The following is a 15,000-nucleotide window of genomic DNA, read 5'->3' on the forward strand; positions in this document are numbered from 1 at the left end:
AAATTGTCACAGTGATACCGTGGGTTTTTTAATTTCTAATTATGCGTTTCTTTTTGTCTACACTTTTTTTTTTACAACAGTTCGACAGTACAGTGAAGCCCCGCTTTTATGACCCTCCTCCCCCCCCCCCCCAATTTAAGACCCCCTTCCTTTTAAGATCTTGTGGTATCAGACTTTCTGTTCATAACCTCTGTAAATGTACCCCCATTATATATGTACCTCCTGTCGCCAGAACACGAAAAGAGTAAATTGAATTTCAAAGGAATGTTTTCGCAAAGGAGGTGAATTTCGATGAAATCTGCTTAGCCTATTTGTAAGACTTAATTTTCAAAGATGTTGGGGGTCTTAAAAAGTACAGCACTGACCTGACCCCTACAAGGACTTGCAGAAGAGTGCACACGCCACACATGAAGAGGAACGTGGACATAATCTCTGACTTGACCAGCGTGAGGTCATCAGCGCAGATCTTGCCACTCACGATGAGCGGGATGGAGATTGTGGAACTGATGCTCAGCAACACTTGCTGAAAGAGAGAAATAGTAGTGTGTGTAGGTGGGGTGGGGTGGAGATTGTGGAGCTGATGCTCTGTAACACTTGCTGAAAGAGAGAAATAGTAGTGTGTGTAGGTGGGGTGGGGTGGAGATTGTGGAGCTGATGCTCTGTAACACTTGCTGAAAGAAAGAAATAGTAGTGTGTGTAGGTGGGGTGGGGTGGAGATTGTGGAGCTGATGCTCTGTAACATTTGCTGAAAGAGAGAAATAGTAGTGTGTGTAGGTGGGGTGGGGTGGAGATTGTGGAGCTGATGCTCTGTAACACTTGCTGAAAGAGAGAAATAGTAGTGGGTGGGTGGGGTGGGGTGGAGATTGTGGAGCTGATGCTCTGTAACACTTGCTGAAAGAAAGAAATAGTAGTGGGTGGGTGGGGTGGGGAGTGGGCGGGTGGGGATTGTGTGTGGGGGGGTGCATGTGTGTGTGTGTGTGTGAGTGTGTGTGTGTGTGTGTATGTGTGTGTGTTTGTGTGTGTGTGTGTGTATGTGTTTGTGTGTGTGTATGTGTGCGTGTGTGTGTATCTATGTGTGTGTGTATGTGTGTGTGTGTGTATGTGTGCGAGTGTGTGTGTGTGTGTGTGTGTGTGTGTGTGTATGTGTGTGTGTGTGTGTGTGTGTGTGTGTGTGTGTGTGCATGAACAGTGAAACTAAGAATAAACACATTCCGAACATAACTTGGGTTTGTATGGGTGAAAGAGTGAATACGCTTGGTTTTAGTGAGTCAAACTTTCCCGCGTGACATTATAGGCCAGTCACTAGCGAGGGGTGTGTCTGAAACACATGAACAAGGGATTTTGTAGAAAGCCTGCTTCACTAAAAGCAAAAGTATTCCCTCTTTCCAAACCCGACGGGGTTATTTCGGGAATTCGTTTTGATTCGGTTTGCCCTCACACAAGACTGTCAGATTAGGCACACAAAAAAATAGGTATGTTTACGGTAACATAGGCCAAAAAATAGGGTCGGTAGGTCGGGATATTTTTTTTTTTCCCCCATTCAAAAAACCATTATTTTTACGTTATTTTGCAAAAAAAACAAAAGGTTTTTTTTTTTTTTTTTTTTTTCCCAAATGCCAAAAAAATTTCTAGGGTCGCGCGAAAAAAATAGGGTCGGTCGGGTTACCGTAAACAGGCAAATTTTTTTTTGGCCTTAACATCAAATATGCAAACGTGTAACCCATTTCCGAACACACCCGTCATAGGACTACACTAACTTTGGCAAAACTAGCTAAAACAATGCATGAGGAGAGTGATAGTGCCATACACAGTGACACTGCATCATTGCTCTGGAATATACTATTTTAAAACTTAGCAAAGTTGTTACTCATTGCATCATTTAATTATGTACCTTGCTTCAAACCCTTCTTGGGTTAATTAATTGTTTTAATCGTTACTGAAATTGTTAGGGGTTAAGCACCAACTGTTATCAAAACAAACCAGATTGACTGTTGTAGCAAGAAAGAGTCGGAAAGAGAGAGACAGACCAGAACATAGAGAGAGAGAGAGAGAGAGAGAGAGAGAGAGAGATAAGAGAGAGAGAGAGGGGGAGAGAGAGAGAGAGGGAGAGAGAGAGAGAGAGAGGGGGAGAGAGAGAGAGAGAGAGGGGGGAGAGCCAGAGAGGGACAGAGAGGGAGGGACGCTTTGACGCTTTGAGAGTTTATTGTCCTCAGCTTTAAAAGCCCTTTAGACAAGGGGATATAATTTACAGAAGAAATAAACATAACCATCTCTGCAAACACATCCACACACACACTCCTCTCTCTCTCTCTCTCTCTCTCTCTCTCTCTCTCTCTCTCTCTCTCTCTCTCTCTCTCTCTCTCTCTCTCTCTCTCTCTGCCACACACACAAACGAACGCTCGCGCTCACACACGAACAGAGAGGGAGGGAGAGACAGAGAGAGACAGAGAGAGACAGAGACAGAGAGAGACAGGGGGGAGACAGAGAGAGACAGAGACAGAGAGGGAGAGGCAGAGAGAGAGAGAGACAGAGAGAGAGAGACAGAGACAGAGAGAGAGACAGAGACAGAGAGAGAGCGAGACAGAGAGAGACAGAGACAGAGAGAGACAAAGACAGAGAGAGAGAGAGAGAGAGAGAGAGATGAAGAAACACTTAGACAGAGACAAACAGGGAGATAGAGGCCAGGACAAAGACAGAGACATAAATGTAAACACAATGTACAAGTATGGCTTTACGTTGAAATTAAGGAAAATACTCAACTTACCTGCAAACCAAAAAGTATACACATATGGATCGGTGGCACATCCGTCACAGCGTATTCAATCCCCAGCTGATTCTCCATCGCAGTGTGACCTTTCTTTCTCACGTCGTCATCATCGTCGTCATCATCATCACCACCCCCATCTCCGACATCGTACACTCCAGAATCTTCCTTCTGTTGTTTTCTCGCCACCGGCACGTGACCGGAAGATGAGCAGCAGAGCCCGAAAACATCCGATCCGCCATTTTGGGGAGATGTTGGTTTTGAGATTTTCTGAGGTTTTTCAGTAGGATTCGGTTCGTGGAGATCAGAGTTAGACAGTCTGGGGGTGATGCTTTTGAGTTGCACGCTTTCCGTGCTGTGCGCTGGATTTACGATGCCAGATCCAGTGTACATGTCTGTTTTAGGGTTGTAGCGATGGCTTTCTTTGTCTGCAAGAAGCAAAGTGAATAAAACCTCGGGAATAATGCCAATCCTGTCTACAACAATCGACAAATCTTTGGCGAAGTTCTCTCAGAAACGTGTAAATATCACCAACCCCTAAAGCTGAAGAAAGAAAGACTTTCTTTCTTTATTTATTTGGTGTTTAACGTCGTTTTCAACCATTCAAGGTTATATCGCGACGGGGGAAGGGGGGAGATGGGATAGGGGAAAGGGGGGAGATGGGATAGAGCCACTTGTTAATTGTTTCTTGTTCACAAAAGCACTAATCAAAAAATTGCTCCAGGGGCTTGCAACGTAGTACAATATATGACCTTACTGGGAGAATGCAAGTTTCCAGTACAAAGGACGTAACATTTCTTACATACTGCTTGACTAAAATCTTTACAAACATTGACTATATTCTATACAAGAAACACTTAACAAGGGTAAAAGGAGAAACAGAACCTGTTAGTCGCCTCTTACTGGTTAGCATCGGGTAAATTCTTTCTCGTCCCAACCAATATGGGACTCCCCCTAACCCGCGGGGGGTGAAAGAAAGACGGATTAAAATAAATGAACAAGAGAAATGAATGAGTAAATGAGTGAATGAATATGAAATGAACAAAAATAGTTAGGGCAAACTTTGGAATCTTGCTTTCTTTTTGGAGATTGAGAGCTTTGATTTTAAGACAAACTTATACAATTACGACATTTACAAAGACTTACTGTTTCAAATCATCATATGACTTGAACGATTCAACTTTGAGTTAAACTGAGTGTGAAGGAAATCACGAATAACACTAACAGGCAAATTTTGATAGTGATATCCTCCACGCTTTTAGAGCGCTAACCAGAGATAATAGAGTGACGTAGCGAAGTGTGGTGCACGTACTGTGAATTCAGCTCACTGACCGAGAGAGTTGATGTTGTGAATCGCAACGAAGATATCGTTACACTTAACCACTGTCCAGCGACAGGGAGGGGTTGTCACAGGAATCGACCGGGAGAAAGGAAGCCCGAGTAGAGCACTTAACAGGTAAATGGAATAAGCATTTGAATACTGTTAATTTTTATCGCATAAGTTGAATCGACTAACACTGTAACTTTAAACATAGCAGACTTATATCTAAGACAAGATGTCCGCTATTTATGTTGTGCAGTGCATCGTATAACCGGTCCGGGAAAGGAAGATAGTGTCCAGATGACAGTATGAAGGATCTGAGAAGCCGCCAGAATATCACGCCTATAGACCCGCATAGCTGAGATTCGACGGGATTTCTAGAAGCTAGTGCACGGTTATTTTTGTCCGTAGAGTTGGACCATAGAGGTCACAGGGCGGTAGAAACTGAGTAGACCGAGGTCACCAGTAGCAGGAATTAGTAGTTAAAATACATTTCCTAGTGAACAGCAATAGACGCTGTGTAATTCTGCGTATGACCAGAATTAAAATATGTCTACAATATCTTAATTACTTAAGAGATAAGGAATATTTAGTAGACAGAGCAGACGGTGATTTAAGTCTGCCGGAATAGGAATTATAACTGGTTTTTTGACTACCCACGAGCCGTGAGTAGATACCTGTAAATTAGATATCGTGTGCCTGTGAGTTCACGGACTGGTTGTGTAGTTTTATACCTAAGTGAAGGGTAGAGAGTTTTGTTATTGCAATTGTGTACGAGATTGTAATCTCGAGTTGGTTTTTTTTTTGCCTACCAAAACTGTGAGTAATGGAATTTTGAGTACCTAACATTTATGTTCATGATTGTGTGTATTTGTGTGTATGATGTCATAGCCGTATAATACAGTGGAGAGAACGTACCTTTGGCGTTGTGTTTGATTCCTGTACGACAGCATACTAGCACATTTACATTCATTCACACTAAGGCAGGAAACACTTTAGCGCAGCAAAACTAAGTGTTTGAAATGTTCACGTTATCGTAAAAGTACAACACACGATCACAACATTAATTGAGAAAACCGACGACGGAGAGGTATGTCTGGACACTCAAATTGCAACAACTTAATTATCGCCCTTTCAATGTCCATTAATTCACGTCCGTCCTCATTAAAGGCACAGTAAGCCTCCCGTAAACCATCTCAGATACTGTCAGGCTTTTACACACAGTACAGACACCCTTCCATTTGAATGCTCACCGAACGGGAACACCCTGGCTGCTTTCCGTCGAGAGTGAGAAATGTAGTCAAAGAATTTATTTTCGTGGACCGTCTGATCTACAATCAGGCGCCTCGTTTTGGCGCTAGAACTAACTTTTAAAATCTAAATAATAAATCGACAGCTTGAAACACAAACATTTTTAAATCATAAAAGATTTATTTTTTCATCAAGACAAGATTAGTACAATTCGCAGTTTTGAAAGTTTTAAAAAAGATAGCCCGGAAGCAGGGTCACAAAAGGTCGTGTCTCAAAGCAGACGATTTTTCTCCATAGCGCTCGCTTTCTTTGAAGCCAGCAGCCGCCGACAAGTTCGTGTTACTCGCAGCCGTTTGTTGCGTTTTAGAATCAGAGGTACACAATAACGTGCTATTGCTAAAACACCTAAAAAAATAAAAATAAAAATTAAAAAAACGTGCTATTGCAGATACAGCCAGTCGCATTGAAATCACAAACTGACGACTAAATAGTGGGGAAAAAAGGAAAGTGGATCACACGGGTTCACGATGGCTCAGGGGTTAGATAAACCACGCAATCTGATGTGTGGTTTACGCGAGCTAAATAGCAATTCAAACGAACTGTTTCATTTAATGCTATCAAATGCTATTGCAAGTGTGTTCCATAAGGTTAGAACTGATTTTTTCATTGGAAGATTTAAATCGTATTGTAAACCATTTGAGACATACTGGGCTTTAAAAAAGAAAAAGAAGATCCGTAATGAGACGCAGTCGAGGTCTTGCTGTCTATTTTGAAAGCTGAAACACTGTCACTGTAGATAGAATGTGCACCGTATTGCAGTATGTTGATCCACAAGAACATTAACCTGTAAGTTCATTCTTTGAGCTATATATATTTTTGATGGTGCGTAACCGTATCAGCCGGGACGGTGTAACACGAGAAAATTACTACCACGAGATTTTTACTCCGGAGTAAAAATTTTGTACGAAAATGTTACTCCCTTTACGAAAAAAGTACTCCCCTAAAACACGAGAAAATTACTACCCACGACAGGTGAGTTCCGAGTAAACATTTCGTACCAAAATGTTACTCCCCTGACGAATAAATACCGAATAAATTACTCCAACCTAACACGAGCAATTTAACTTCCCATGCCAGGTGTACGAAACTTTTACTCCCATGTCCCCTGTTAGTCTTGGTGATGGAAGTGGTGGAGGGAGGGTAGCGCGACGTTCGTTTGTGCGAGATCACATATTGGTATTATCCCTTTGCCCTTTGCCCGCATCCCATTTTCGCGTACGAGATTTTTACTGGAAGTAAAAAAAATGGTGAGTAAACATTTCGTGGAGGGAGTAATTTGTTCGTGCTTTGGGGAGTTCTTTTCTCGTATGAAAGGTGTACTGGGAGTAAGCATTTCGTACGAAATGTTTACTCCGGAGTACATTTTTTGTGGAGTAAAAAGTTCGTGTTACACCGGGTAGCAACGGAATTTGTTCCCCTTTCAAACATTCACTGTAGCCTACATACACATCCCTTTTTGTAACCCGGCTGCGAGTACTAAAGGGGTAACAAAAGTAGAGTGCAACGTTCCGCTTCTTAATGCTTGTACTTTTCTGTTCAAAAGAAAGTAATGCATTTTGTATTTCGTCAGTATCCTTGACCTTGTAAAGAAGGTGAAGCAAATATGTGCTGTGAGAGTTTCTTAGCTTCTTTTTACATTCAGTCAAGTGTTGAGTAAATGTTTTAACATAGACGGGGAATCGTGACGAGGGTCGTGGTATAATTATGTGTGTGTGTGTGTGTGTGTGTGTGTGTGTGTGTGTGTGTGTGTGTGTGTGTGTGTGTGTGTGTATGTGTGTATGTGTAAAGCGATTCAGAGGAAACTACTGGACCGATCTTCATGAAACTTGACATGACAGTTCCTGAGTATGATATCCCCAGATTATCTTTTTCACTTTTTCGATAAATTTCTTTGATGACGTCATATCCGGCTTTTTGTGATAGTTGAGGCGGAACTGTCACGCCCTCATTTTTCAAATATTTACTCTTACTGTGTCCATTTTGCATGTATGTCATACATATGGTTAAACGAATCCCTCATATTTTCCCATGCTCACTACTGCATACTGTATAGATCTGATTCTGGAAGGACCTTTTCACATAAGTTTTGATGTCATATCATACTTAAAAAACAAACAACGGGTTAACAAACTCGGGATGGCTGTATTGTTTCGACAGCGAAAAGGCACCAACAAGCCAATTCACACAGCCATTTCGTCACGGATCACGAGGTTTGCTCCGCATTAATATCCGTGATAAAAATCATTTAAAGGGGGAATATTATTTTTCTCGTAGAGTCAGTCAACATAATCAATTTTTTTTTTTTTTTGCTCGCATTTTCTACATACATTTTAATTGCCTATATTTTTCAAAGGGGCCGCTAGAAACAGAATTGTCCAGTATTTTATCAGTAAAGATTTCTTGCAATGTCAAAGTCAGGATAATATGCCGATCTGGAAAATATACAAGCGATATTGATTAATACAGTGGACGCCGCTTAATAAAACCGCGGTTAATAGAGCCAGCCGCTTATAAAAGCCGATTTCAGACGGTCCGGATTTATCACTATATCTTATGTATTAGAAAAAGCCGGTTAATAAAACCAACCCGCCGCTTATTAAAGCCAGTTTTCTCAGAGAAATCACGTAGTTTGTGACTAAAACTCACATTATCTTGTGGAAGACGACCAACAAACAAACACTCATAAAATCGTTCTTCTCTGCCGAGTAATGATTCGTGACGGTGACAGTGAAATTATTGATGTACCGAAGTGATCAAAGTAAACGTACATGTACATATTTAAAACAAAAGTTCAACATCCTTCGTGAAGTTTTGTTTAGATTCAAACCAGTGTAAATGACGAAAGAAAGTGACTGAGTGACGTAAACAAAAGAGAAGATTTTTTTTTTCTTTCGAAAATGACGTATTCCTGGACTGCCGGTTAATAAATCCGCCGCTTATTAAAGCCATTTTTCGTCGGTCCAGAAGTGGCTTTATTAAGCGGCGACCACTGTACTTTCATTATTCTAGATCTATAAGTGTCTAATCGGTGTTTTTTTTAATCATATTTAAACTTTGACAGATTCAGATTCCTACCTGTTCGTTTCCGATTGTCACTTCTTAATAATTACTCGTAAGCCGACGCTGTAAGAATCAACCACGTTCGGTTGACGAAGCAGTTGATTTAAACAAGATTTTACTAAGGAAATACAGGGTGGCATGTATGTGCGATATAAACTAAGCTAAGCTTATATTAAGTGTGGTTATAAATATGCACATCTAGATAGGAATATTATTTCACGTTATGTCAAGGTCAGAGAATCGCTTATACCCTTATTATAATTGTAAGACAGACACGATTTGTTTGTTTGTTTAACGCACAGCCGACCACAAAGGGCCATATCAGGGCGGTGCTGCTTTGACATATAACGTGCGCCACACACAAGACAGAAGTCGCAGCACAGGCTTCATGTCTCACCCAGTCACATTATTCTGACACCGGACCAACCAGTCCTAGCACTAACCCCATAATGCCAGACGCCAGGCGGAGCAGCCACTAGATTGCCAATTTTAACGTCTTAGGTATGACCCGGCCGGGGTTCGAACCCACGACCTCCCGATCACGGGGCGGACGACTTACCACTAGGCCAACCGTGCCGGTGACAGACAAGATACAATTTTTACAAAAAAAGAGGAAAAAATACAGCAGTTGATCGACTGTCAGTCTGTTCACTGCGATCCTATGAAACTTGCCCCTGGAAACTCGGACCTTCGGTGCGGTCATCGTTAACTGGCATACATGTACCATCCCGCTGACTACACATTATTTGCTGGCCGTGTCCTCCAAACCCTTGATGTGAACAACTTGAATTGCTAAAGCCCCATCCTGGAACGCCGAAGAAGAAGAAGAAGCTAAAGCCCCAACAGAATGGCACGACATGGACCACCGGCTCTGATGTCCGACACCGTAAATAAGCTCGGCGGCGACCGACACGAAAGAAAGGGATATTGAGAGACTAGAGAGATGACCTAGCGTAGGGAGAAAATGTAATTTTTACGCCCTCACGGCAAAGCCATTAAGGGCATATGTTACACGGGAAAACCCGGCTTTGTATAATAACAAATTTTAAAAAAATAAAATGCAGGGGGGATGTAAACAGCTGGCTGCCGGCTGCTAGAGGAGACCTGAAATGGGCTAGGGACCGGGTTGGGTCGTCTTGGGTCTAGCGTAGGGAAGACAGAGAACTATTGATACATTGTACCACTGGACTATTTAGTAGGACTTTCAAGAATTTCAACTTGATGTTTTGATTGTACATTCAGAGTAGTCTCACAGCTTTGTCTGGCCGTCAGGGCCACAGGCACTCGTCACGAGGTGGGCGGGGCCTATGTCTTGGATGTCACTTGTGATGGACGGTCGTCTTTTCTTATGGTTTATATAATAGTAGCTAGTGGTCATGAGAGCGCACAGGCCCTGCCCACTTTGATCCCGACCCGCTCGTGACGAGTGCCTGTGGTCAGGACTGGGTCGGAGTTAGTCTGCCCATAGACCAAATAGCCTGGACCGCCAACTCGTCACGTGACCCTTCGAGGTTACGTTTCTCGATTTTTAGGGGCGCGTGACGTCCGGTTTGAAAGGCCAGCGATTCGAAGACAGTGAAAAGAAAGCACGCTCCAGTTATGTGTGACAATGGGAGGTGATAATGAACTGGATTTTCCAAAACTCCAAACTAAACTTAACAAAACCCATCGAAAAACATGTTCCATATGCACCTTTGCTGAGTTTATTTTAGCATTTTCAGAACTTACCTCGGCAACTTCGTCCATGTTTACAATCGACACCGGATATGACATCCCCCTGATTTCTGAAAGGCCATGTAAGCGTAGGTTACTAAATTATGCGAGAGGCGCTACCTCGTAATAGAGAGAAAGAGCGGAGAGAGAGCTAGTTGGCGGTCCAGGATAAATTAATGGTCTATGGTCTGCCATAGTAGCAGGGTGACTCTGTGCTGTGATTTGTAACACAGGTTAATGTGAATACATTGTTGATATAAGGGAAAGTCGCCAATCCCGGAACAGTCGACCAACTTGGAACACCTCAATATGCGATCAACGGGGAACAATTCATGAACAATTGTTTTGCAGAAATGTCTAGTGACATTCCTTGATATTATTCCAGCAAAAAAAATGACTACCGCGGCAAAACAAAAAGAATGGTACGTTTTTTAAACTTTTCTTCCTTCTTCTTCTTATTTCTACAGTCTACAATTCGTATTATTACTCTTTATCTATATACGTTCACGTAAAATGTTGATTGCTGTGATAAACCTTCATAGATTTGCAATAACTTGAACGAAAAAAAAAGATTTGAAACGTCACGTGTATCCAACAGAAAAACGCGAAATCCATGCAGGTGACATGCGGCAATGATGGAACACATAAGAGAGGCAAACATGGAACAGTGTTCCAGCTTTGCCGCATTCTGTTCCATCTTACCCTCATCAAACAATAAACAGAACATTGCTGTTTTATTCACGTATTCAATTCTCTTTTCGGTTCTGTTGTGTTTTTCCTTTCAATAAGTTTTATTGAATGATTGATTGATTTGTTTGACAGTATTATGAGACCCGAACGGCGGTGGTTACCAGAATAAATGGGCTGCGTTTTGTCGGCAGTGGAAAACGGAGATATGGGTTTGCGTTGCGCATCAAGAGCATATGGTGTTACTGTCACAACTCTTAAAAGTCATTTAGAAGGAAACAAACACATTTGCAAAAGAAGAAGTGAAGTTCACAGGAAGACCTTCTACATTAACACCAGAGATAGAACAAGAACTAATCAATAGCTGTCTTGAAGCTGAAATAAATTTGCCAACGTCACCCCCATCGTTGTTTTGTACACTGTACATGAAGATTCTGGTCATTATGATTGCTTGGTGTCAGCAGCAAATGTAAGCTTACCTGCTGCTGATGTCCTGCAAAGCACAACCACAAGCTCGTCGAAGAGATCATCACGAAAAAACCAATCTTCTCCTTACAAGCAAAAGCTGGAGATTTCACTTGCAAAAAGGCGTGCAGGTCAACAGAAAAGAGGAAAGAATGAAGCTACAAAATCTTTTGCTCAGAGAAACAAGAGGGGAATATCTTCTAATCAGAGGGAAAAAAGGAGAACATTCTCGACGATGCGTTCTATCCCGGGGAAAAGAACTTGGTACTGCTTCATGTGTGGCACCAACTCCCCTGAGAACATGATACAGTGCCAGAGGTGCACACAGTGGGCACACGAGGACTGCGCTGACAGCAGCGGACAAAAGGACTTCGAAATCTGTACTTCGCAATTTTTGTGTGTCTGCAAAATCAGTTCTTAAATCTGTTCTTAGTTATTTGCTTTGAGACTTTATGCGCAATGATTTTTACATTTAGTCAATTGGGCAGGTAGCCCTTTTATATCTATTTGTCAACAGAAGAGGGGTACATATGAAGCTGCGGAATTTTGTGGTACTGCTTCATGTGTGGCACCAACTCCCCTGAGGATAATGTTATAGTGCCAGAAGTGCACATAGTAATCACACGATGACTGCGCTGACAGTAGAAGACAAAGGACATTGTCTGCGAAATCGGTTCTTTGCCTATTATTATTTTTTTTAAATGTTTAAGGTTTTGTTTTTCAGTCCTCTTTAGACCTAGCCCTTATTTATCTTTTTGTTTTACATTTAAGGCTTAAATTGTTATCCGATTTGTTATTTCCTTGGTAAAAATCAAAATATGATGTTGAAAAAAAGACATTTTCATAAAATGGCTTAATCAAAATGTTATGACGTATTTATTTATCTTGTGTGTGTGGCAATGTGTGCTTGTTTGTGTGTGAATGAGAGTGTGCGGGTGTATATGTGTGTGTGTGAGACACAGACAGAATACGAATACGAATACGAATACGAAAGTTTATTCAGTTTTAGGCCAGAGCCCCTTCTGAAGGGTATGCGTCCATATACAACATAATCATAGCAAATATTGTGTTTCATAAATGACCCAAATTTGTATACATCAAACAGTAATACATGTGTACATAGATCATGTCACGGTGATTAATCTTTTCATTCCCTGATAAATATATTGTGCTAATTTGGATATTTGACTGACATTTCCAGTAGACATAAGCAAAGTATATCGGTACATACATGGATGGTTATAATATTTTGGCTTTATCAATAATACTCTTAGGTCACGTAGTGCAGGACAGCAGAACATAAAATGTATTTCATTTTCTTTAGCCAATTTACACAGACGACACAACAAATCTTCCTCACTCCGTACACTATACCTACACCTGTGTACAGCAAGATCCGATACACCGAACCTGAATTTAGTTAATGCACTTTTCACATAGCTGTTCATTTCCATATCTATATACGCTTCAGTACTGCTTGTGGTCTTAAACAATCTGTATGTAGAAAATCGATCACTGCTTTGCATATGGTCGTTCCAGTCTTGCCATCTGCAATCTATCAATCGCTGTCTGAAACATTTTAGAAAACCACCAATACTGTCCACCCCTTGGTTGTACCATACATCTGCAAACCCATGAGAGAACAAACACTTTCGAACATCCGTCGCCCATGTAATCTTGCCATTACAATCTAAATTATAGAGAACTTTGTATGCTTTACATGGGATCTTAGAATTTTCCATTCTTGTTAGTTTTAGCCAATATGTGATGCACTTTACATATGAGTTTAGATATATTGGGAATCTTCCCAATTCACCATACACAAGGTCGTTTGGTGTTCTCATGTCTACATGTAGGAATCGTTTCATGGCGAATAAGTGTAGTTTTTCTATTTCAGTACCTTTTTGGAAAGCCCAAATCTCAGCACCATATTGCACAATCGGTTGGACTTGAGAATCAAACAATTTTGTAAACAATGTGTAAGAACTACTCTCTAGCTTGTGCAACACACGGAGTATACCAAACACTGCCCGTTTACCCCTACTCACCAAATCTTGACAGGAAACATTAAAACTGAGTCTCGTGGAAAAAAATATTCCTAAATACTTATAAGCGTTAAGACACAGACAGAGCTACAAAGAGAGTCAGGGTGTGTTTGTATGTGTTCCGAGTTTGACAACACAGTGTTCCACTTTACACACCCATGCGTCCAACCTGGAACAAATGCAGACAATTTTATTATGATCAGTCTGATGAGTTGCGTGACTTTTATTTTATTTTATGTGGTTCGTTTATTTACTGATAGAGTCTAGTATGTGACAATATAAAGAACGCTTTGCAATATCCATTTTTTGTCTGGTACGGCTGTTTCTCCTTAACTGTTCCAGGTTTAGCGACTTTCCCCTACACTACTCGTCATACAGTTTAATCAAACATTTCTGAAAAGTTCCAGTACGTCAAAAAAACTCATCCAAACGCCATGATATTTACACACTTTTTTGCAATTGTATTAACAATATTCATGTCAAATTTAAAAGCAATACAACGAGACATTACAAAACAACGTGTTTTTTTTTACCCACATAGCCCACACAAAATGACGCGAAAACAAGCCTGCTAGGCACAACAGCTGAACCAAATCAATTTATATGGGTAGAAAATAAGTTGTTCTTCCAATTGAGATCAACATCGGGATCGCTTTTACTTTTGTGTGTGTGTGTGTGTGTGTGTGTGTGTGTGTGTGTGTGTATTTTAGTGTCTGCAAATTGCTTTTGAGAATTTGATTTTGGGAGGTGTCCTAGGTCTCCAGTACACTGCATAAACACTAGTTCATGAAAAATGAAACTCTTTATTTCATACGGTAGGGGAATGAATTACCTTTCTGGTTTGTTTGTTTGTTTGTTTGCTTAACGCCCAGCCGACCACGAAGGGCCATATCAGGGCGGTGCTGCTTTGATATAAATAACGTGCGCCACACACAAGACAGAAGTCGCAGCACAGGCTTCATGTCTTACCCAGTCACATTATTCTGACACCGGACCAACCAGTCCTAGCACTAACCCCATAATGCCAGACGCCAGGCGGAGCAGCCACTAGATTGCCAATTTTAAAGTCTTAGGTATGACCCGGCCGGGGTTCGAACCCACGACCTCCCGATCACGGGGCGGACGCCTTACCACTAGGCCAACCGTGCCGGTACCTTTCTGGTAATATACTTGGTGTCAATATAACTCACCGCATCACAAAGATCTAAACGGCTAAATGTATGTTTGTACTTTTTTATGACGAGTAGTGTAGAGGTTAGAGTTTTGCTTCCTGACTTTGGAAGTCGTTCTCCCTCGTCTGTACTTTGTAAGAGTTGTGTTACAATATCTGTTTCTGAAGGGACCCTTGCACACATAAGCTTTAATGTCATGTCCTATTTTGACAAAAAATGGTTTAAAAATCCGGGATGGCTGTGCTGCTTCGACAGCGAAAAGGCGCAAAACCAACCAATTCACACAGCCATTTCGTCACGGATCACGAGGTTTGCTCCGCAATAATATCCGTGATAAGAAAGCACGTAAAGGGGGAAGTATGACGGCTTACTAGCGCCAAAACTAAAAATTAGTAATTAACCCGTGAAAGTTACTAATTTTCACGAGAAAATTACAATTCTGACGGAAAAATTACTAATTTT

General features: G+C 41.3%; 1 protein-coding gene across 1 annotated transcript in view; it reads right to left on the reverse strand.

The window, feature by feature from the left end:
• LOC138947293 (solute carrier family 23 member 1-like) overlaps nt 1-15,000 on the reverse strand; it is a 44,865-nt gene that overhangs the window by 19,037 nt on the left and 10,828 nt on the right. Inside the window, exons 2-3 of the mRNA XM_070318742.1 lie at nt 2,765-3,192; nt 366-523 (exon numbers count right to left, since the gene is read on the reverse strand). Coding sequence (XP_070174843.1) covers nt 366-523; nt 2,765-3,192 — 586 coding nt within the window. The remainder of the gene's footprint in view (nt 1-365; nt 524-2,764; nt 3,193-15,000) is intronic.

The sequence above is a fragment of the Littorina saxatilis genome, linkage group LG14 (assembly GCF_037325665.1).
Source record: "Littorina saxatilis isolate snail1 linkage group LG14, US_GU_Lsax_2.0, whole genome shotgun sequence".
Classification (NCBI taxonomy): domain Eukaryota; kingdom Metazoa; phylum Mollusca; class Gastropoda; order Littorinimorpha; family Littorinidae; genus Littorina; species Littorina saxatilis.